At 35.9% G+C, this 25,340-nt stretch overlaps 1 protein-coding gene across 2 annotated transcripts in view; it reads right to left on the reverse strand.

The window, feature by feature from the left end:
* Window positions 1-5,490: 5,490 nt before the first annotated feature.
* Window positions 5,491-25,340, reverse strand: part of LOC108695235 (cadherin-7) — a 116,181-nt gene continuing 96,331 nt past the window's right edge. For both annotated transcript variants that reach the window (XM_018223618.2, XM_041567784.1), the window contains 5 exons: window positions 17,785-17,921; window positions 16,284-16,405; window positions 15,525-15,639; window positions 9,364-9,615; window positions 5,491-6,038 (listed from right to left, as the gene is read on the reverse strand). In XM_018223618.2, coding sequence (XP_018079107.1) covers window positions 5,548-6,038; window positions 9,364-9,615; window positions 15,525-15,639; window positions 16,284-16,405; window positions 17,785-17,921 — 1,117 coding nt within the window. In that variant the 3' untranslated portion in view covers window positions 5,491-5,547. The remainder of the gene's footprint in view (window positions 6,039-9,363; window positions 9,616-15,524; window positions 15,640-16,283; window positions 16,406-17,784; window positions 17,922-25,340) is intronic.

The following is a 25,340-nucleotide window of genomic DNA, read 5'->3' on the forward strand; positions in this document are numbered from 1 at the left end:
CAAATATTGCATTACACACTATGTAAAAAGTTCCAAAATTAAATGACAGACACAAACCAAAATACACAATTTTTAGTTCACTCTATGAGCACTACCACTCTAATTTTAGCATTATGATATGCCTTGGGTATTCTTTATATACTCTGAGTAAATAAGGCAATCAGAAAAGTGCCAATTATACTGTAAAAAGTGATTTCCTAACAAGCCTAATGTAGGCAATTAAAATAGTTCTTTCATCATTAAAATCAAACACATACATGAAATGAATTTCAATGTGCTGAATCATAATCTGAAGATACTGAGATGATACACTTGCTATTAAAGTATAAATATGTACAGTATATGTATGTGTTTGTTTTGTTGTGTTGTTTGGTTGTTATATCTTGGCAATCTTCAGAAAAAATGCTCCTCCCACCCCCTCACTTCCGTGTGCACCATAATAGAAGAAAGACAGTTTTTTATAATGTTTATTACACATGTATATCTACATTACAGATGTAATGTGATGAGCTCTAAATTAGAAAAAAAAAATAGCTTTTCTTTAAATTATAAATATATTTGTAAACATAAAATTCTTCTCATTAATTGAATAGGAGTCTTTGTTTCATGTGTCTGTGCAATTAGATATTTATCTTTTAGTTAGCAAAACAAACTTGTTTTGACATATACTGTGTTGTTTTCAAAGTTTTCATATAGAATAGGAATATGAGAGGCAGCATCATGTCATTCAAAGTCTATTAAATGCAATTAAAAACATCTCTCATAATCTATTAAAATGTCTCACAAGGACCTTCTATATACAGTCAAAGAGATTATAGATTTGATTAAAAAACATATCTGTTGCTGCCACAATCCACCAGCCTTTTATGCTGGTCCACAGTCATGGTCCTGTCAAAGTGGCTGACAATAGAGGAACTTCCTGATCTACTTCTTTATTATTGGGTTCGTTCAGCAGTTATGGACTAGAGGATCTATGTTTTAATACAAATGTCTTTGCACTTTTTTAAATACAATTTTCAACCCTATTTGTATTTTCACTCTATAAATATGGTTTGTTACCATGTGGTGACATTAGTTGAAGTTTATTTTAAGATCAACATTCTTTGAACCTGTATTATTAAACTAAATTAAAACTGTACCCATATTTCCACAGATTGACACAAAATTACAGGTAAAAGTTATACCTGTAACATTCAGGCGCAGATTTATTAAGGTTCGAATGGTAAATTCGAATTTTCGAAATAAAATTTGTATCAAAACCCACAAATTCTAGTTTAAAAGCACCAACTCAAATGTAAATTTGAATGTGAGATTTATCACACCTCGACCATGGAAACAGTTCTAATTCAATATTCACCACCTAAAACCAGCCAAATTCATTTACAAGTCCATGGCAGAGGTCAGTTGACCCATTTGAAGATGCTAATAGCCTTTCTGACATTCAGGGTGTTTTTTGGGAGGAAAATTCAATTTGATTTTTATTCGTATTTGATTCAAATATGAAACTAATTTTCGGGTCGTTCATATTCCCATTTCCATCGTATTTCATACGTTCACATTTTAGTTTAACCTGCACTAAAGTATATACAGTAACTACTTTTGCATTCAGTATATTATTGTTAGTTCGTTTGAAGATCATTTATTTTATGGACAACTCAGTTTCACTAACTGTCTGGTTTCACAGCAGGTGTGAGCACCTACTAGAATCATTATTTTATTTGGGGTCTTAGGTATAACTAACACATACATTTACAGGTATACCATAAAAAAAGTTAAAAAACATATGTTCACAAGGCTAGACTAACATGAACCTAAATAGAATATTCTGTGGTTATCTTTTTATTGCTTGACTACTTGTACACGACATGTTTCGGGCCTATATGCCCTTTATCAAGTGTTACAGATATCAGGATACTGGTGACCTGATCGAGGAAAGCTGCACCCTTTTCCTGAGCCAAGCGGGCGGAGCGTTTTGGGATACTATATTTTTTCTAAATAGAATATTATAATAGCAAGAACTTTTATTACATTGGTATGGCAACACATACATACACCCAGCTGATCTTGGTCTTTTCTGGGCCACAAATTTACAAGAGGCATATTGTACAGGTAGCAGCTTTCTTTCTTTATTTCATACAGACCCAGCCAAAAAACAATTTTTACTATACAAAAATAGAACTGTACCTTCCTTTAATGCAGGTACTGGTGTTATTACAGAGTTAGCACTTTTGGCTGTTTTTATAGAGTTAGCACTTTGGCTGCTAAAAATATTTTTTTTTTTTCTGGCTGGGTTAATATGGTTTTTAGAAAAAAAAATTGGCTCATCTGTTTTTTTACATTGATTCTAAAATCAATGCAATAAAAGGCAAAAAAATGTTTCTCCTACAAATAAATGACAACGGATTACCGTTATAAATGATTAAAACACTAAAACATTTCAGGCTTATTTATTTATCCATCTATCTATACACTTCTGTTTTTCAAATATGGCATTTTCTTCCATGGTATCTTTCTCCATCAGTTGCCCAATACATCTCTCCTTGTTTGGTGCCCATATCCTACCCATGGCAGACTATATACTTTTCCCAAAGCTTGTGTTATCTCGCCAGTACTGTAATATTTAAACTTTTTGGTTTATGTTCAGAAAATATTATCCCAAGAAATAGCATTTCCTTGTAAATGATAAAAAATTATAATTTTAGTTGTTAGTATAAAATTATAATTTCTCATGCACACTGTAACATATACCATGAATCAATGGTGCATATCATGCTCAAATGCTTCCCCAAGCCAAAGTATACTTTGCAGATCTATTGAATCACACTGGAATTGTGGAGAATTGTCTGGCCCACCTATAGGAATCTGTGAGCCTTTATCCTTTTTTTTGCTCACAGTCATTAGAGCAATATTTTTAAAATGTGTACATCACATTTTTAAATGTTTTTATCATATTTATGAAATGGGAATTTCAAGACAAGAACAGAAGGTTTTTGCAACTAGCTGGATTGTGTTTTATATGTTCCTTTCAGATTAATCTAGATTACAAAATAAAAAGTAAAAAAGTTAAAAATTATACACACACATATGTACAGATGAAGCCACTTGGATTTGTGAGTTAAATGCGTCATGACTCAGAGTTAATTGAAGAAACTGTGTTATCTAAAGTTATCTTAACTCATTTAATGCATTTAACCTTTTCATTAGCATACCAAAGCACCATTGTTCACAATGGTGAATGCTTTAATTAGATGGGATGTTGTGACACAGTTTTCTGTGTTAAATGAGATAAATGGGATATCTGTGTTTAGTTATTCTGTGTCAAACAGACAAACCAAAGTGGCTGCATCTGTATATATATATATATATACAGGTATATATATATATATATATATATATATATATATATATATATATATATATATATATATATATATATGCTAATCCTAACAATTTAACTTGAAGATCTTGGCACACCCAATATCTATAAACATGCCTACAAGAGTTCAGCAGCTACTTATCAAAAAACTTCACTCAAAGTTTTTCACACACGCACAATTTATCTCCTTCTTTGAAATTCCCTTCCACGTGCCATTACAGTATCATTTATAGCAGCTGGTCAACTCCAGATTGTGGTTTAGACCAAGCTCTGGCACAAGGAAGTTTCTATAACAGCTCGTCAACACCACAGCATGGGTTAGACCAAGCACTGGCAATTTTTTTTTCTGTTTTGTGAACAAATTGTAACCAAATATTGCCTATAGCTGCCATTCAAGCCTTTAAACAGAGAATTATTTATAGATGCATGGTTGGCTGGAGCTAAAAAATCTTCTTGCTTTCTCACTAGAACTCCTGAGTTAGGGGAAGTGCACCATGGTCTTATTACTTAGTCACACTGCTGGGGAATTAATTTTGAATGCAGTACAAACTTAAAATGCTAATAGATAGTGGATAAGGTAATTATTCAGAGGTGTAGGTTGGTTGGCTGGGGCGTAAGGGCTCCCTGCTTTCTCCCTAGAGCTTCTGAGCTAAGGGTAAGTGCAACATGGTCTTACTACTCAGTGACACTGGTTGCTGGGGGACTTTATTTTAAATGCACTACAAACTTAGAATGCTCACAAATAGTGTAGGACTTGTACAATGAGGGGCCTTGACGTGGCATGTGAGCTGACATATTTTGGCTAAACTGTAGTACTAACACCTCATTTTTTGGAATAATTATTTTTAAAGGTGCGCTGGCACTTTTTCTCTTTCTCTTAGGGTAATTGAAGCTACTCTATGTTTGGTCATTGCAAGTTAGATAGATTGACAGTTCACAGATAATCCCACATAACCGATAACAAAACAGTCAGAAGGATGGGAATGAAAAGAATTGTATATTTGTAATCTATTTATCTACCTCACAACAACCAAACATTGTGTAGCTTCAGTTTCTATGAGTTCTCTGTTAAGCTTAAAAAAATAAAAACATATACATTTTTGTAATTAAGCAATAGGTAAAAAGTATTTTCAGCACAAGCCATATTCATTGAATTTAAGGGGAATACTGCTATTTTAAAGTGTTACTGATGCTGGGTTAATTTTATAACATGGATAACAAAAATAAAGTTGTTACAGGTATAGGATTTGTAATAAATGTTTGGAGCCTGGGATTTTCCATAATCTGGATCAGCAGACGTTAAGTCTGCTAAAAATCATTTGAATATTAAATACATTTATGCTGCTTAGTTAGGATCAAGTACAATGTACTGTTTTATTATTACAGACAAAAAAACATCACTTCTAAAGATTATTATTATTTGCTTAAAATAAACTCTGTGGGAGATGGTCTTATGTTCTGGATAATGGGTTTCCGGATAATGGATCCTATACCGGTACTTTGTTTAATATAATCAATAGTACAAACTGAGGCTTTAGTATAGTCAATGGAGTAAAAGCTTGCTTTAAAATGTAAAGAAATGTTACAGTGTTCTACAAAGCTTCTGTATAAGCTTATATACCATAATTGAATATAAATCATTTAAAATTACTAGACTGTGTTTCTAAAAGCTCAATTTGCCTTTACAACACAGGCCTATTTTGTTTTTAAGCAGCAGGTGTTTAAACATACAAGAATGTGTCCTTTTGCTCCAACAGCAAGCAACATACTTATCTTGCAAGGGATTTATTTGTTCCAGGAGTTATATTGGAAAGTAATTTTCCAGCAAAGTGTATGGTAATAACATTCTTTAAGCACATTACGTTTTTCAAATGCTCTAATGTAATGTGCAAAAAAAATTAATTCCCAGCTATCAAAATCAGCCCCTGAATGTGCTGATTATTATTAAAATCGGAATTAGCTGCTTCTACAGATTCAAAAATAAACATTTTGGTAGTATTTACAGTTGGTTGACATTTATAAAAGGATGCATGATCAATGGAGTCCATAGAGCATTAGTGATAAAGAAAAGTTTCATACATCCTAAAATGTTAGACAAATGTACTGTACATAAGTATTAGTCAATACTGAGTTTATCTTCAGTTCAGTAATATACAGAAGATGTTCCAATGCTATGAATACAAGCTGTCATCACCAGTGCCATACATATCTGCAAGTCTTTTGAATCTAGGACCCCAGTCACTCAGATAATCATAATTTTGTTCAGAGTTTGAGCTGTTTGACTCTAGAGAACTTAGAGATTCTGCTACTGATCCATTTCCTTCAAATGCATATGTTTGCAGGGAGTCATAAGGTGGTGCGCATGGATCCACATCAGCTTCCTTCAGTCTATCCCAGATAAATTCCCTGAAAATCACATTGTCTGGTGCACTTCTAATGGACGGTCGGCTCAAGAACTGGATTTCTGGAGTCACATCCCTCCTCGATTTGCTATCTCGAATATTAAGGTTTCTTAAAGCAGCCATGTCAAATGCTTCAGTGTCTTCTTCGCCACCCCCCTCATCATCATATCTTACAATATTCTCTCGGACATCTCTTTCTTCATCAAATATTAATGGTTCCTTTTTCCGTCTTCTCATGGTAACAATTAGAAGAACGAGAACTGAAATATAATATCATTCAACATGAATTAATCAACATATAACACTGTCAATTTCATGAAAAGATAAGTAAAGATAATTTATATACTGTTAGTAGCAGCAAATTTTGTGAGCTTGCTTGTTAGGGAAATTGGTGATATGGGGGATAGGACTGATTATGTCATAAGAGTTTTAATAATTCATACATAACATACAAGATGAAAGTTTAGCTGTTGACTGAGAAATATGATGTTTGCTTCATACTTATATTAACATATCCCCATCATATATTTTAACCAGTATATGGCGTCAGTCCTTATAAGTATATATTAATATACTCAACACTAAGGACTAATGGCACATGAACAGGAAATTTTAAAGAAGAATTTTAGCATAGTGTTGAATGCCTTTATTAGCTCCTAAACTTCAAAGCAGAAACCTTTCCTGTGAACCGTATTACCAATGTACACTTTGCAAGAAAAAAAGTGATCATTCTCTGACATAAATGGACTTTAGTCTGTTCTTCTTTCATCTTCCAGACAGCTCCTGTGAAGGTCCAGGCCACCAGCACTCGTGTGCTCTACTGCTCAGGCAATAAAACAGTACTTCATGTCTGTTCTTGTCAGACATTGTGCAAGAGCTGCTTTCACTTAGATGTCAGTAAAAACTTGATTGTGATATGATGTTTTTATTTTATTGACTGAGCAGGAAAGCAGGCTAGTGCCATCCTTTTTAGAGAATATAAGAAGCAGAGAATTATTTTTGTTTTCCTTAAAAATGGTGCAAAATTAATAATGTTTGTTTTTAAGTTTAGGACCTAATACAGAATTTTATAAATTAGTCTATGTTTAAGTGGATCATTAATATGATATCTCTTGCACACCCAAGCAGTACCCCAAGCATCAGTTGTCTGTTCAATTACATCAGAATTGCTAATGGATTAATAAAAAACACATTGTCCATCATAATAAATAGTAAATTATAAGTAAGACTGTGATTTAAATGATTATATTATATGTTATGGTATTTTGTTGCTTGCATTTGTAGATGGATTACCCCAAACCAAAGAACTGTTTAATGCCTACAATGTGCTCACTGCAAGATAAATGAATTTAATTTACTGGGCTTTTATTTGGAAATATTTTTTTCTGTATTTGAGCCTATAGGGAAAATCTTTAAAAGTTGGACTTTTCTTCCATAATAGGGTGAAACATTTTTTCCCTTGCAGTCTCCTTTGACACTTATATCAAGCAATAAATTGCTTGTCATGTAGTAGCTACCAGGCTTTCCTCTAATGATCCATCTATTAGTAGATGTCTTGAAAATGTAAAATACTGCTAGATAAGCCCTAGTGCTTGTTTGAAATACAATGTACACGGTAGTATACTTTCAAATTAAACAGTGGAGACAATGGTTTCAGGCATGTTAATAAAATTTCCAGAAAAGCTTTAAATGTGACCTTTAAAATGACATTTACATGTTTTTATTGTCTAAACAAGTAAAGGCAGTATCAATTATAAGTAAATGAAGGGCAATTTCCCATGAAAGAATGGCCAATTATTTTCTTATAACTGGTGCCATACACTTTAAGATTTGTATTTAAAGTTAGTTATGGGATTTATTCTTTAAAAACAAATATTTAAAAAAATGAAAAACAAGTGTTTTTACATATGTATACATACAAAGGGAGGATTGGTATTTTTAATTTGAATTAAGCCTATAGAATGGCCTAATCAATTTACATTATGTCACAATCGGCACCGTAAATCCAGAACAAGTACTAGGCTCCCTGGTCTCTGCTTCCGCCCTCATCTACTCAGATGCTGCCAGGTCTTAATAAGAGAGTAGCAAAGCAAGAGTTCTGGATGAGCAAAGGGGCACAATTGTTTACCAAGGATTTAGGATGAAAGGCAACACAACTCAAACAGAATCTTGTGGTCAGACAGGCCGGGTCGGTACAGGCAGAGTTCAAGCAAGATCAGAAATGCCGGGTCGGTACAGGCAGAGTTCACAGGATAGTCAGACAGGCAAGGATCAGGATTGGAGAGTGTAGAATAGTCAGGCAGGCAAGGGTCAGGATTGCAGAATTCAGAATAGTCAGGCAGGCAGGCAAGGGTCAAAACCAGCATACACAAGTAGAATTCACCAGGTATAAACACCCAGGAACTCAAGATAGACCTAACAATGGGCAATGCGTTTCTATTCAAAGTCCCTTTAAATACATTTGAATTTCGATCCAAGGCGTGTAAAACCCACAAGTGAGCACCGCGCATGCCATAGAGGAACCAGTACCAGAGGGAAAAAGAACCACGCAGCGGTTGTCCCAGGTGGCCACTAGACCACCAGGGTAAGCTTTGCTTACAAATTCACAGATTTCATATATTCAATACAAAAAGTACAACAAGAATCAGTTCTGTCTCTTGACCTGTGTTATAAAACAAGGTTGATAACTATCATATAAATGTTTAAATTATTATTCCCATGTGATCAAACAAGAGCAGATGGTGACAGTAGTATGACACATTTTAATTGATCAACATATGGCCATAAAGTTCTTCTTTGCAGTATTAAGCACTGTAAGGTTAATATACAGACTTGTGTATTCATATTTATGAATACAAAGCAGTTGTATCCTTTTAATAAAGCGCTGTGTGATAATGATCAACAAACAGCTTGGATTCTGCTTCTTTTTTTCTTCCTGACCTTAGGTCCTAAGGAAGTGTCAAGAGATCCTTTTAATCCTGGAACCTCAAAGCATTTCTTGGATTTTGATATAGTTTGCACTGAAGGCAACAACAGTTTCATCTTTCACTCTCAATACTAAAGCTGGAAGGTAGACTTTTATAAATGAAAATGTTGTGAGCGCACCAAAAGGCCTTTGCCACCAAGAAATAAATGGATACCATGTCGGTAGTTGTTCTAGGCGTTGCAAAGAGCAGTTCAAGTAACTGTTTATTGCTTATTTTTTAAGGATGAATCATTACATGTAGTCTTTTTTTAAACTATGTTTAAACCAAATTATAGTAGAGAGAAAAATAATAGCACTTTATTTGGCAAAGGTCAAAAATGTAATCCAATTAATTATTTTCCATTTTCAAATATACAGAACAAAACTAGAAGATATACTAATCATGGCTGTAGTGATACATAGCATTATTCACCTGCTGTGTTTAAATAGGAGCAACAGTTTAGGAGTCTTGTCTTTTTGTTATTGGTTAGTTAGCACTGAAACAGGAAAGATACAATACTGTAATATTGTTTTTTCTGCATTCCTCCTGTTACATGCCAGTGGAAGTAAAGTCATTTCTTGGTGTATGATATTTTTCTGAAACAAGTTAGGAAACTTACCAAGTAATGTCAGGACACAAGCTAAAATTGCAATCAGAGCCCCGGTGCTTAAACCAGCAGGTAATGTGTACGCTTCAGCATTGCAAGACTGGGCCAAACCATCTGCATCACAATCACAAACTCTAATAGTCAGGGTATTTGTACTGCTGAGAGATGGAGATCCACTATCCACAATCACAATGGGCAAATAAAACACAGACTGTCTCTGCCTCCGAAATCCACCTCTTCTTGTTATGACTGAAGCTGTATTATCTGCAATGAAGATATCAATATATAATATTTGTTATGTGCAGGGAACTTTGCAATGTATAAATACAAAGACTTTTAGCAGGACAACAGATAAATATGAACTGTACATTATGGTTCTTTTTTTTTAAATGCTGAATTTGTATTCTAGTGAGCACTAGGCACCCTAAGTTTCACTTTGTCCCAAAGGCAGCTGCAAATCATGAAATCAATATCTGCATGTGAAAAGAGTCGATCGAATAAGTAGATGCTGTATATCAGTCACATCTAATTCAGTCTACTGCTAGTCAGTAGATGCAGCAGATTTTATAGTTACTCTAACAAACGATTTAGCACCAAATTAGCATCTAGATGTGGTTTATAACTATAATACAAATATAATTCTGCTGAATTAAAATATCTGTCAGCTAGACATGCAGCAATGTCAGGAAAATGTCATAATGCAGTGTTTAAATCAAGGGAGAACTGAGAGACAGTTCATTTCTCATAGCTCTTGATTTTTTCACTATTTTTTGTCAAAGACAAATATATATATATGTATGTATGACTTTTTTTGTAAAAAGGAACTTAGTAAAGTAAATTAGAATGATGCGGATCACATCGGAGCTCACCCAGTTCACTGTGTCTTTCCAGCTGCTGCCTTAGCGAGACGCCAGCCGATCCGTGCCGGTAAATCCGTTATGCAAATAGAAACTCCCACATACTACTATAGGAAACGATGCGAGGACAAAAACTTTGTGTAGAAAAGTCAGCTTTATTGAAACACACACACAGGGGGAATCTTGCGGTGGATGTGCTGTACTGACTTACGCGTTTCTTGCCGTGTAACTCGGCACATCCACCGCAAGATTCCCCCTGTGGAAGTGCCGAGTTACACGGCAAGAAACGCGTAAGTCAGTACAGCACATCCACCGCAAGATTCCCCCTGTGTGTGTGTTTCACTAAAGCCGACTTTTCTACACAACGATTGTGTCCTCGCATCGTTTCCTGGATCAGCACCTAGAATGCGGGAGTTTCTATTTGTTTAACGCGGTTAAGGAGCCGCAGCTCTGTACAGCCCATAAAAGTACAATACATATATATATATGTGTATACATGGGGAAGACAAATCACATAATAAATGTATACAGAATCATATCAGGACAAAGAGCTTAAGTGCTATGTGGTAAGAGACATAGTGGGAAGGAGGTCCCTGCCCTGTAGAGTTTACAGTTTAAGTGGATCGGAGGCTAACATACAGGCACAAATTGAAGATGAAAAAGTGCACAAGGTAAGGCATAGTCAGTAGGCACAGCACTAGGCTAATGTTCTAGTGCTCCAAAGGGTAGGCTCTTAGTTTTTTTTTTTATCACTTGCCCACAATTAATTGAGGCCATCTACCCTGTATAGTCCAAAAATATTGTAACGCTAATTTGGGCTATCCAGACCCAGGCTTTCCTTTACTAACACAGGACAAGGGCCATGCATCCAATCCCTTACAAAACAAAATGCACAAATAAGTTTTCCACGCTTACAAGGCCGTTAGAACACACAGAACAGCTTTCCCCAAGGTTCTCTCTCTCTCTTTGAAAAACCCAGCTCCTTTTCTTAGGGAGCCAACCCCTGTGCAGCTACAGCCTAATCACCATGCAGCTACTAGGGATGTAGCGAACTGTTCTGCGGCGAACTTGTTCGCGCGAACATCGGCTGTTCGCGTCCGCCGCAAGTTCGCGAACGTCGCGCGACATTCGCCAATAGGCGTTCGCGTCAAAATCGTTCGACCATTCGATCACTAAAATCGAACGATTTTCGTTCGATTCGAACGAAAATCGTTCGATCGAACGATTAAAAATCCTACGATCGTTCGAATCGAACGATTTTCGGATGTTCGAAGTTCGCGAACAGTTCGCGAACTGTTCGCATTTTTTGCCGGTGTTCGCGAACGGCGTTCGCGAACACATACTCGGCGGTTCGCTACATCCCTAGCAGCTACCTGTTTGGGAATCTTTGCACACACTGTATATAGTAGCAGAATTATTGGGAAGTCATAGAAGGAAGGCATATCCCCCCAGAAGCCTCTGTAGTTAAAACAAGTGGTCTGAGAGCAAGCTCTGCTCTGAGAGAAACAACTGAAGCTGTGTTGGGGAATAAACATTTGCGTTGTATGACAAACAATTGCCTCTTAGTGACTGAGAAATTTTTTTCATAAATAGGCAGGGTTCCTGGTAGCACAGACTGGCTTCTATCTGCTACCCTAAATATTGCGGACGTGAGGCACAAGCAAATCTCTAAAGGACTATAATGGGCATATTTATCAAGTGTCGAATTTAGAGTTTATGGGAGTTTATAAAAACTCCCATAAACTCCCATAAACTTGAAAATTCATAAAAAAGGACAATTTTTTTAAATTCGGGTTAATAGGATTGACCCGCAAACTCGAATCTAATTAGAATAAAATTCAAGTGGAGTTTTTTCACCAAGAAAATGTTTTTTTTTAAATAACACATTTTTTTAAATTTATTTTTCAAAAGTCCATTAAATGACTCAAAATTAATTGTAGGAGGTCCCCCATAGGCTAAAATACCAATTTGGCAGGTACAGTATATGATAAATTTCGAAATTTGAATTTTGAAATGTTATTAAACTCAAATTGAATTTGGATTATTCCCTAGTCGAATTACGCTAAAATAAACTCAAAATTAAAGTTTTTAATTTGACCCTTGATAAATTTGCCCCTAAGTGTAATGTTCAAAGGGTTTTAGAAATAAATGTCTCTCCTAAGGCAGTTCATTAGTTTTGATAGATAGATAGATAGATAGATAGATAGATAGATAGATAGATAGATAGATAGATAGATAGATAGATAGATAGATAGATAGATAGATAGATAGATAGATAGATAAGATAGATAAAAGACAGACAGATAGATAGATTTATAGTGATCAGGTAACCATATATACTGTATATATGTATATATATATATATATATATATATAAGTTGCAGGTAAAACGTATTCGTCCCTTTTATAAAATGTATAATGAAACCATAGAATTCTTAATGAATCAAATGAAAATTGAGCATAGGACTGGCCAGATATGGGATGACTTTGACGTAGTTGGCCAGCTTAAATATATTGCAATATATGGACAAACAATCCCTATTTTGTTTAAAGGGTAAGGCATTTTTCAGTAGCAGTATGCACAAAATGTCTCTGTCTTAAATATATTGATAATGGGTTGAGTGCAGAGGAATCTTGTATTTGTCTATATATATATATATATATATATATATACACACACAGTATATATAAAGAATACACATACACAAGTTCTCAAGAGATGCAAAAAATATTTATTCCAAGATCACTATGTTAGTCTCAAATGAAAAACGTTATCAAGTGTATTGTATTAAATATATATTTTTGACATTAGGTTTTTAGAGAGATCTATTTATCTTTTATTTAATATTAATATAAATGAAATAGATTCATTTATATTAAATATTAATTTGTAATTCTGTTTAATTTGCTTTATTGTACAGTATTCTCTCTCTCTCTCTCTCTATATGAGAAAATCACATATACAAAATATCACATAGGTATGACAGAAGCTCACAAATCGAAATGTGAAGACAAGAAGCTATGTCATTTTTTTTTTTCAAATGATGTCCTTGAAGATGTAATATACTGTCGTTGATCTGTGATAGCACTGAAAACAGTTACCATGACATTGCTTTATGATATAGCTGAGCAGACAGTTGTCTGAAAAGAGAAAGTACACTGGATAGGTTAGCTAAGCAGCTTGAATAACACAAAGGTACTGTGGTTTTGATTAAATAATTGCACACTGTCAAATGTATTCTGTTTAAAACGTTAATTTCAATTACAAATAAGAAGGTTCAGGATTTACTTTGACATAATTTTTCATGTTATGTTTCACTGCTTATGCATAACATTACATTAGCTTGACCTCATCCCTAAAAGCTATAGGAAACAAAGAAGTCATAGTTGTGAAAATAAAACTGTTTTGTTAACATACAATGTGCTTTAAAAACACATGCTTTTTATTTGGGGCCCCAGCATTTTGTTTAAAGCTACTGAAGCATATTGTGTAAAATAAACACAATCTGGCATCTAGGCAATTTAATATGGTAACCATTTCTTTTCAGAAGTAAAAGCCAATGCATTATAAGCCTCAATGGTGATATTTTGGCATGGATTTAACATGTCTTTGACTGTGCCTGGCTCTGGTACACAAACAAAAATTAGTATCCCTTTTACCTATAATTTAGCTCATTTGGAGGGGTTGAACTTGATGGACTTTGATCTTTTTTTAACCCAACTTAACTATGTAACTATCTATAATAAATATCCTAGGGCATAAAGCATTTTCCTAGACATCTATTTGTGCACTATTTGCATATTATTATTATTTAATTCTTTTAGCAAAATTTTGTAATGACAATACTTTTATTTATAGATTTGTTTAAGATGAAATGAGTTCTTCTAAGATTATTCTTTTAAGGGTCAGGCCACACAGGCAGATTCTGGGAGATTAGTCGCCAGGCAACAAATCTCCTCTTCTTCGCTGCAACTAATCTCCCCGATCTGCCTTCCCCTGCCTTCTGCCGGCTAAAATGTAAATCGCCTGGGGGCAGGCACATGGAGCGCTTCATTTTTGCCCATTATTGCCTCACGAGGAAACTTTGGGCGACCTTGGAAAACGAAGCACTCCGTGTGCCTGCCCCCAGGCGATTTACATTATAGCCGGCGGAAGGCAGGGGAAGGCAGATCAGTGAGATTAGTCTCTGCGAAGAAGAGGAGATTTGTTGCCTGGCGATTAGTCTCCCCGAATCTGCCCATGTGGCTAGACCCTACGGGGGAATGTAATTAAAAATCAAAGTGTTATTTAAAATGGCGTTTTTGCGAATGTCTAGTGCTGCTCACATTTGTTCGCTGGGGAATATTACAGCACTTTATTACATGCTTTGTGAAATTTTATTACATACACTGCGCATGTTTGCAAAATCCATTTGTTCCCAAACTTTGCAAGGAAGTCGTTGAGGTCAAAAAGGAAGCAACCATGATAAAGGTATTTGGGACAATTTTTAGTGCTAATGAAATATATTACGTTCCCCCTTCGCCTTTTAGACTTGAGGAACTGATTTTTTTAATTGAAGCTGCTAAAATGGTTCTTTACTGTGAGTTGTGGTCCTGTCATGTGATGTTGTGATGGCATGGCCATGCATGAAAAACATTGCAAAAGAAAAACGGCAAGAATAAAAATGGCCATTGATGTCATTGCATGTTGTTGGAAAGAAAATGGCATTATGAACGCCACTGACGTATGTATTCTGCACAAAAAAAAACTTTTTCAGCAATTTTTCAAAGGTTTCAAAAAAATGTTGGGAAAGCGAAACGGGAGAAAATTGCTTATCACTTTTGTCTTTTTATAACCCAACTTAACTATGTAACTCTATATATAGCCTTGTTATAGTGGACTCACAATGAAAATGTTTTCCTTGACGGAAAGAAGAGCTTATAAATTCTAACAATTGTTTTCGAAATCCTATAATTATTCAAAAATTGGGTGTTCAGACAAGCTGAAATAGGATTAGCAAGCAGAAAGACACATTTATATTTGTACAGTTCATATACACTAAGTACTCTATCTGCACTTATAGGCACGATGTTAGATTATGGTGTATAAATGCAAAATAATGCAATTTTGCACCATAATATGCTTGTCAGTGCAGATACTGTATGTGAAGAAGTGAATGGGAAAGCAATCCCTATGCACCATTAGCCTTATAATATGCTTGACTCCCCATTATTTGCCTAACATATCCATAATGTTGCTTATATTTTACATGCCAACTGGCTTTTAAGAATAGCTTATTATTTAATACATGTACAGCATTTTGAAAAATCCCCTACCCTTATTGTCTTGCAGTGTAAAATTGACATTGCTGGCATCTGATGGCAAAGTGAAATAAAACCAATGGCCACTTGATGGGTCATCTTTATCAGTTGCACGTATTTCCTGAATTACCTGTAAAGACATCATTAACTTAATAAATGAAATGTTCCATGCAAAGTTCTGTAGTACCATTGCAACAACTGATAGCATTTTACAAGTGTCAGAAAAATGTTAGGAGCATCAATTCAAAAGTGTCAAAAAATAAAACCAGTGGATGTTTATTTTATTTTGAAAATTGAATTTGATGTAACAGCTCCAATTTTAGTTATATGGTGCAAAATACAGTATATGCCCGTTTTATAGGAATGCTTCTGGGTGCCTTAAAAAGCAATGGCAACTGAGTGCACTGCAGTTTTTTGGTCCCCACAACATTCTAAGGTCTTTTATTGTTGTTGTTTATAACCTTTCTTTTCTATGAAAATTCCTCCCACCAAATTAATTTCCTACACCAATCACAACTCATGTTTTAATGCATCCCAGCTTAACTCAAAATCATCAGATACTGTATGTTGGCACTGGCCACTGTGGAGGCAAGGCATCACCATGAGCTGTCATATCATTACTTATTGTTTATTCTGGTAAGCCTTGTACTCCAGGATCCAGAGGCACACATCCATCTGCATTTGCATTAGTCATGCTCCTTTTAAGCTATACATGCTAAAATAAAATATATATTGATTCTGGACAGGTTAAAAAAATAATGTAATAAAACCTACTTCTCCAGGGGAAGCATTCTCACAAACGGTAGTCTCATATTCATTTGCGAATTCAGGTGCATTATCATTAATATCCATTATACTTATTGCAACAAATCCTTTACCAATTTGTGCAGGATTTTCTAACAGAAAAAAAAAACAGAATAAAAGAAAGTTCAAAATATAAAGAAGTGTTCTTTTTCCCCTTGGCATACTTTTGCCATTTTTAATTTTCCAAAGTTTTCTATTTAATTTGCCCAGACATTGTTTTTATTGTACGACTGTCTTTCTTTCTGCAGAGCAGGTCATTGCTTTTCTTCCTTGGCATTTAGCTCAAGACTGGCTCCCAAGGAAGCACTGCATGTTCAGATGTCCCTATTCAGTTCTTATAATCATCAAAAAGTTTCCAAGCATGACCCGATATATAAGGTTATTGCTTCCATCTTTTTTAGAATATTACAACCTTTATCTGAGTACAGTGTGATTTGGCTATTTCTTAATGATCTATATCTTAGCTAAATTCTCAGCACTAAATTTTTGCACATACAATTTCTTATTTACCCAATGGTTACCCTCTATTAGTGATATTAGTGTGTTGTCTTTTTCCTATTTCTTGCACCTTAGAGGATTGTCTTGATAAGTGCAACTGGCAATCACAGCGGCTATTCAGCTTAAATTTTTACCATGTACCCTATATGACCTAAATTCAAAAACCATAATGGCACCTATTTTATTAAGATGTTTTTTATTGAAAGCTTAAAAGAAATGTAAAAAAAATATACAGCTAGATACTATGGTAATCATGCATATAAGGACTGCTGCACACCTCCCACTAATATTTCATGAAATGTTTAAGCTGCTAAATTCAATTCATTACAAAATAATAAGAGGAACATTATTGTGAGTCGATATATACAACATATGTAAAGTAGATTTTAATAGTGTGGTAAATAGCCAACCCTGATTTCTGCTTTAATCCGTATAGAGTAGATGAATCTGCGCTCAGCCAATTCCAGGCAGTAAATGAGTGCTTCTATCCTCTAGGAGTAGATGTACCGGCCATCTGTTGCATATGTGATTAGTTGTAAAAGAGGAGAGCACTACAGACGCAGATTAACTGCTAGTGGTTGATGTTTATTTTAAAGCTGCTGTGCACGACATGTTTCGGGCTATTAATTGCCCTTTCTCAAGTGCTTTAATCCACCAGCACCTTGGCATATCAGACAATCATCTTGACAAAGGTAGTATATGCATACCTGAGGAAAAGTGGTTTGCATAGAGATATCTGTTGGGGTATAGGGGATCCCCAAGTATATAATAAGCATATGTAGTGGGTCCTTGTGTAATGGGAAGTGCTAAAATTCTGGGCCTTTGATGATGCTATAATGTCACTCAATTGTTATCATGGGATTATCTGCATGTGACTATATTGCAATCAAACACATCCTCTTATTACTATAACTATATCAAAACCAGCATGTGAAAATATTCCAGAAGGGACAAAAAAAGGGGGAAAACTTACGACTCTCAATTGCTAATACTGTAATATTATGAACAGCATTGGTCTCTCTGTCCAGAAGCTTTGCGATAGTAATAAGTCCACTGTTTGCATCAATGTTGAAAAACCTCTCCAGGTCAGTATTGCGATCAATTGAATATCTGCAATAAAAACATAAAAAGTGTACAGTTTAAAAACATGAAGCTTATTACTCAGCATTAGAAAACATAACCATAATAAAATAATCACAAGTTTATCATTATACTTTGTTATTTTTCCTCTGGTTGATATAATAAGCCTTAGTAAGACAGTAACAGTAACAGATAATAGCAGTACTGAATTTCTTGTCATATTTATGCTTTAGCCCTTTCCTTTCGCATATAAATCGGTTCATAGCCTTGCATACACCCACTTTGTTTTATGTGTTTTGCTGTGATAAACAGAGTTCAAAAGATTTTGTGTTTCTAGTTTTTAACACACAAAGTGCAAACCTCATTATGATGTTAAAGCAAAGTTATATTGCAAAGGTAAAAAAAGTAATACAACACAATAGAATTTTGTTATTTTAATTCATGTGAAGTAGGGGGGCATAATTCAAGTTGTTTGTAAGTGAAAACAGAAACATGGAGGTCAATACACAAGAAATTCTGTTTAATGAAAATATTTAATTACATAATTACTACCACAAGTGCAATGTTTTAGAGGCTTGTGACCTTTACAAGGAGACATATCTGTTACTCTTTATCTCATTGAAATGATTTCTCTTTACTGGCACAAAGCCCAGGAATATTGTGGACTCTTCGGTTACTATAAAACACATTTAATTTAGAAAATGTTGGTATTTCTGCACCTTCAGATTTCCTTATTTCTGTTTTTCCTTCACACATGAGGAAAGCAGGTGGCAATCCAGATTTAAAAGTCAATCCCCATCTAAAGATTATTTTCCGTTAGCTGATGCTATAAAAACGTTAAGCAGATTCCAAAAGAGAATTTGATACAAAACCATTAGTATGTGTTAAATACAAATTATGTTTTAAAAATCCCTTATTCTAGAGCTGGCAAACAGCTTCAGGTACTGCACAATTTTAATGATTTTTATACTGTATGACAGTAGTTGCCCAATCCTATGCTAAAGAAATAGTATGTTTTTGCAGGTGACCTTATTAGAGAGGCACCTCTGAGCAGCCCTAAGCGAAAACCTCCTGCCTATACCTGTCAATTACATGGTGTGCAATTAAAGGATACATTTGTGAAATTAATGTGCTATGAATGAAGGGAACAAAATCAATTAATAAAGATTCTGATTAAGTCCAACCTGGAAATCATTGTTTAATCATAATCATATTGACTATTTTTGCCTTGATAAATATGTATAACTTTGAGAAGCCACTCAAATAATAAGCCAACAGCTAGTAGCACACTGTTTTTTCTCTTATTATAACAACAACTATCAAAGGCCTGAAGCTATGTGTTCTAATGAATAAGGAACAGACACCAAATCACCTAAAGCAAGGCCAAGAACGAATCTAGCTAAGAGGAAAACATATAGATTCAGACATTTCTGGAGAAATAATGAGTATATAGTGAACTACCCACAATACAGTATTATGCACGATGTAAGCTTCACTGTGTAACCAGTACAGCTTTCTTATACAGGTTTGGAATCCGTTATCTGGAAACCCATTATTCAGAAAGTTCCAAATTACGAAAAGGCTGTATTCCATAAACTCCATTATAATCAAATAATGAAGATTTTTAAAATGGATTTCCTTTTTCTCTGTAATAATAAAGCAGTATATTTGATCCAAACAAAACCATAATTATTTCTCATTGAAAGAAAAACCAGCCTATTGGGTTTATTTAATATTTACATTATTTTCTAGTAGACGTAAAGGAGAAGGAAAGTCATTAACCACTTGGGGGTGCCAAATGTTAGGCACCCAAAGTGAATGTATTCACTTACCTGAAACCCCAGGCTGGTGCTCCTATCAGCAGAAAACTGCACCAGCCCGGAGTTATTCGCGTGAGCAACATGAATCCCTTCTCTTCTGGCTTCTTCTGTCTTCTCGCGGCTGCACATGCGCATTAGAATGAAAAGCCGAACTTTAAATAAAAATTCAGCTTTTTCATTCTACTGTGCATGCATCTGCCACTGGAAATTTGAAGACAGAAGAAGCCAGAAGAGAAGTTCTTTGTGGTGCTCGCTGGAATAACTCTGTACCGGTGCAGTTTTCTGCTGATAGGAGCACAAGCCTGGGGTTTCAGGTAAGTAAATACATTCATTAAGGGTTCCTAACATTTGGCATCCCCAAGTGGTTAATGACTTTCCTTCTCCTTTAAGGTATGAAGATCTAAATTACAGAAAGATCCATTATCCGGAAAACCCCAGGTCCTGAACATTCTGGATAACAGGCCCCATACCTGTAATAGGATGGAATAAGTATATAGGTAATTGTGAAAGGCTGATATTTATTATGCCACATCTATGGAGTTTCAGAATGACTACATTTGTAAAAATTTGTAAAAAGTACAGCCATTATGGGTAGTATACAAAAATTCAGGCAAATCAGCCATTTTGTTTGCAAATTAGGCTCAATCGTGTGTGCCAACCTGATTCATAAATGTTCCAAACCAGAAGGCTTGCTCATAAAACCCAAATAATGCAATCTGTCAGCTAGGTCTAGAGTGTATAGTTTGTTTGAAAATATTAGGATATAGCACACACGCAGAATTATTCTTTGGAAATCCACCCTGTCATGCTAAATGCCTTTCCTTTATCTTTATAGGTATGAGGCATAGGTAATACTCTATTAAAACGATGGTAAGATAAGGATTTTGCGAAGGGAGTCATTTTGGATCTATGAATGTCAAACACCATTTCCAAAAGGCTTAACCGAGAGTATGGAGTCAAGTTCTTTTTTAAAACAACAGTTCAAAGTGTTTAGTGACATACTGTGAATGTTTCTTTAATTAGAGCAAGCATTGAGTTGAATGTTTTTTGCATACAGCCCTGAATGTAAAAGTAGTAAAAGCCACAAAGCTGCAGGTGGCAGGAATAACACTACCTAAATATTACAGTGGTCAATGTGCCTGAGGGTTTTTGTATCCATATCAATGAACATAGGGAAAGTTGAGGGAACTTAGATTACAACTTATTGCAAAGGTCAAACCCATTATTAGGGTATAAAATGTCACCGAGGAGTACACATCTATAAACCTCTTTAATGCTGCAATATGAGTATTCTACATCACAAAACAATTCTTGCCACACCATGAATGAATTGTAATTCAATTTACAGATTAAAATTGGCCGTTTTACTATGTTATATGATCCAGTTACTTAAACAAATATTTCATATGATCCTGTTTTTATTTTATTATGTAGAAAACTATGCAAAATAAACATAAGTATCTTTTCCAAAACCTGCTGTCTCCCTATTTTTCATTTTCCCCTTGCTGGACTCCATTACTTTTCACAGTTCCGACACTGCACTGTATGCTCAGCCTTCAGTTTGGGTTAGGGGGTTGTCAGAATTTTGAGATACTTTTAACTTACTGCAAGGTAAGTCACCCAAAGTGTGATGAATTATCTTGTTTAGAATAAAGCACACAAGTAAGTATTGCTTTGACACCTGTTTAGATTCATATTGATAATATCTATTCAGCACAGTGAGGCCAACAGCCTAGGGCAGGGGTGTCCAAACTTTTTACAACGAGGGCCAGATTTGGTGAGGTGAAAATGTGTGGGGGCCGACCATGCTAATTGTTCCATTATCTGGGGGCACAACAGAATGGGAGGCCCCAAAATGGAGAGGGCAACTCTAACGTACAATAGTTTGTTTCAGTTTATACTTGAGGGGGATAATAAATAATATTTTTTTACCACACTAATCAGCCCTGACAAGCTTCCTCCATCTCTTTCTCTGTAAGAGTCAACCCCTTACCAGTAAAACTCTGCAAGTGCTTATGTCTCACAGTGTTCTCTAACCAGAACAATTACATAACACTGCCCTAACCATAATGCTCTATGGTGTGTGTGTCTGGTGTGTGTCTGCCTCTCTTCTCCACCCCTCTGTAGCTCACTCTGACAGCCAGAGACAGTTGTGGAGGAGTTTGCTGTGTGAGCACAGAAGAAAAGATTCCTGCACAGACTGACTCTGGTTTACCTTGTAGCCGTGGTTGGTGGCAGCACACTGCAGCACGCAGTCTCTCTGATTCTCCCGAGACTTCCACACTCGGTCTTCCCAGTCCCCACCCAGTCTCCACAGAGGGCAGGCACGCAGTCCGAATCCAGCCAACCAGAGGGAAGCCGTGTAGAGGGGGGCGTGTTGGGGCAGCACGGGGCAGTACAGCGCAGCTCTTGTGACGTCCTCACTCTGTCTCCCCACCTACTCAGTCTCCACACAGCCCAGCCAGCCAGCCAGCGAATCGGGGGTGCGGCACAGCAGCAGCAGTCTCTCCTCTCCAGGGAGCTGCACTGCAATCAGAGGGAATGAGGTGCCTTCCCGCAGTAGGCTGGGGGAATTTGATGCGGGCCAATTTAAAATGGATCGCGGGCCGCAGTTGGCCCGCGGGCCGTAGTTTGGACACCCCTGGCCTAGGGCATCACAGACCACAACAGCAGACACACTGACAATTTTCTTAATTTTATAACCAATTGAAGGGTATATTCACTCTGGGACATACAATGAGGGTGTGTGTGACCCTTGTCTAATACAGCAAGTTATATAAAGCTATATGTGCAGTCTCCTTTTCTGCCTACAGACTAATAGGTGAATGTAATATTGATCGCTAACACAAAAGCCGCTTGCAATGTGAATAAATCTTTGCAAAGTGAACAATATTGCCTTTTCAAACACTTCACCCTCAGGCAACAGTTGTGTTTGCAAATGTTATAGTTTGCGATAATGTGCAGTGTATGAAATAAAACTTATTTATAAAAAAGTTGTTACATTTGTTCCAAAAGTTTATGCCACCAACAAGCAGGTTTTAAAATTGTGAAATGCACGATTAAGATTCTCAATGCAATTAAAGCCTAAAAAAGAATTTTACATTACAACATGCAAATTTTTATTCTCAAATTTGTTCTCTTTGCAAATGTTATTACATTTCCCCCTTAGAATTTCAAAACTGCCTGTTTTCCTTTCTACTTTCTACTACCTGAATACTGTCTAGACTGAGAAATGTCATTGCAACATCAAAGTAATTACCTAAGAAAATGTATACTCATAAAGAAAAGCCATGGAGCTATAAACACAGGTGCTGCATGAGAAGGAATCCAAATGACCAGCAGCCAGATTACATTGGTTTATGTTTAAAGATTGGCAGAATCAGTGATAAGCAATGAGTTAAGGCAGAGGAAAGCTGGGGGTGGAGAAAGACCGGGATGTGATGTCAGGGGAAGAATCAGTTCACTTCCTTATATTCTGAGAAGGTAGAACCCCACCTCCCCTTTTTGCATAGTCTCATATTATCTATTAATAACCGAATGTGGATGTTTTCCTGCATGTACTGTTATATTGTGGTTTTGGCACGGTGAGAGTCTGCATGACATTATTCATGTTGCTCAGCATAAACAATCCAAGAGAATTTACACTTGAAGAAAAATAAAACCCTTCTTCTAGCTCCACCTTCCTGAACAGCAGCACTGGGAATTCCCTTAACTGCCCTATTTGCTGTAACTGTTCTAATACAGCAGAGCAGCGGAGTGGTGTTGACAGGTGACATCTAGCACCACTTCAGCTCCTCTTTTCAGCGATCACAAACACTGAGCATGCATAGAGCCACAGTCAATTATGCATACTTCTATTTGGAATTACAGAAGAGGAGACCAGAAGTGGAGCAAGATGGTGCTCACCTACCTCACTACACATTTTTACTTTTTAGAACCCAAGCAGGTTTCTGGAGGGGGCCAAGCTTTTACGCAAGGATTAACTGAAAACATATTAGCAATATAAAAATACGGAGTCATGGATGTTTCAGCCACCACCATATGCATAATAATATTAAAGAAATTAATAGGGTCACCATTTCAACATTATTATGTGTTGATTTCTTAATGAATGAGCACCTAAAACTACTTTACACTACTATAAGCAACTACACCACCAAGAAAATAATGTCATATATTGATGTTTCAATTTCTAGGTACATCATTCTTGTCCCCCATTAGAATCACTTCTCCCCTCATTTACCTTCTAGGCTGCTGATTTATCTGGTATACTGTAGTTCTGCTTTTATGTTTTAACATCTTATGTATAGTTAAGGAGGCGAATTTGTCCCATTTTGATTCACCGTGAATTTCGCAAATTTCCCGCAAAATTTGCTAAACTGGCGAAAAACATCAAAAACGTCAAAATGCCCGCTGGCATCAAAGTTGACACTGGCACCCATTAAAGTCAATGGGCATCCATTTATCTTCGAAGGCGTCTAAATTGGCGCATGCATCGGAACCTTCGCCGGTGTAAAAAAAAAAAAAAAAATGCCGCAAATTCGCACCTGGCGAATAAATTCGTCCATCACTACTTATTTACAGTTTTTAATTTTATTTTGACAATTTAATTAGCATACTTTCGGGGGACTGTAATTAAAGTCGCAAAGCGCAAAACTATTCGCACCGATAAGACTAAAAAGCCACGTCTCGCAATTTAATATTGTTCCTTAAACTGTTATTGCATTGTGAATTGTAATTGCACATTGCGAATTGTAATTGTGCACTCTTAAGAAGTGCTTGAAGGTGTCGTAATCTTTTGGAGCAAACATAGCAACTTTTTCAGTAAGAAGTTTTATTATATTGACTGCGCATTGTCACAAACTATAAAATTCGCAAACGGCCTTCCACTGTCAGAAGTGGTCGCTAAACAGTTTCCGGGTTCGCAAAAGCTATATTAAATTTGCGCAAAGCAAAATTTGTTCGCGCAAAGGCATAACTTTCGCATTGTGAATAGTTTTTCTGTTACCGACTTATATTACATTCCCCCTTTGTTGCTAATATTCTTCTGCAAGTATTCAGCAACTGAATATCAGAAAATGTGCTTTCTTTCTGTGATACAGTATTAAACAATAGCTTGGCTTTAAAAGAGCTTTCAGCTTTCTCAATTGCTTTGTCACTTATAGAACTGCCAGTGTCATAGGACTTTTAGGGGCCGATTCATGAAGCTCGAGTGAAGGATTCGAATTAAAAAAACTTCGAATTTCGAAGTATTTTTTGGGTACTTCGACCATCGAATTGGTTAAATTCGATCGAATTCGAACGATTCGAACGATTCGAAGTAAAAATCGTTCGACTATTCGACCATTCGATAATCGAAGTACTGTCTCTTTAAAAAATACTTCGACCACCTACTTCGGTAGATAAAACCTGCCGAAGTCAATGTTAGCCTATGGGGAAGGTCCCCATAGGCTTGCCTGTGATTTTTTGATCGAAGGATTTTCCTTCGATCGTTGGATTAAAATCCTTCGAATCGTTCGATTCGAAGGATTTAATCGTTCGATCTAACGAAAAATCCTTCGATCGATCGATCGCAGGATTTGCGCAAAATCGTTCGACTTCGATATTCGAAGTCGAACGATTTTAGTTC

Source organism: Xenopus laevis, chromosome 6S (assembly GCF_017654675.1).
Source record: "Xenopus laevis strain J_2021 chromosome 6S, Xenopus_laevis_v10.1, whole genome shotgun sequence".
NCBI lineage: Eukaryota > Metazoa > Chordata > Amphibia > Anura > Pipidae > Xenopus > Xenopus laevis.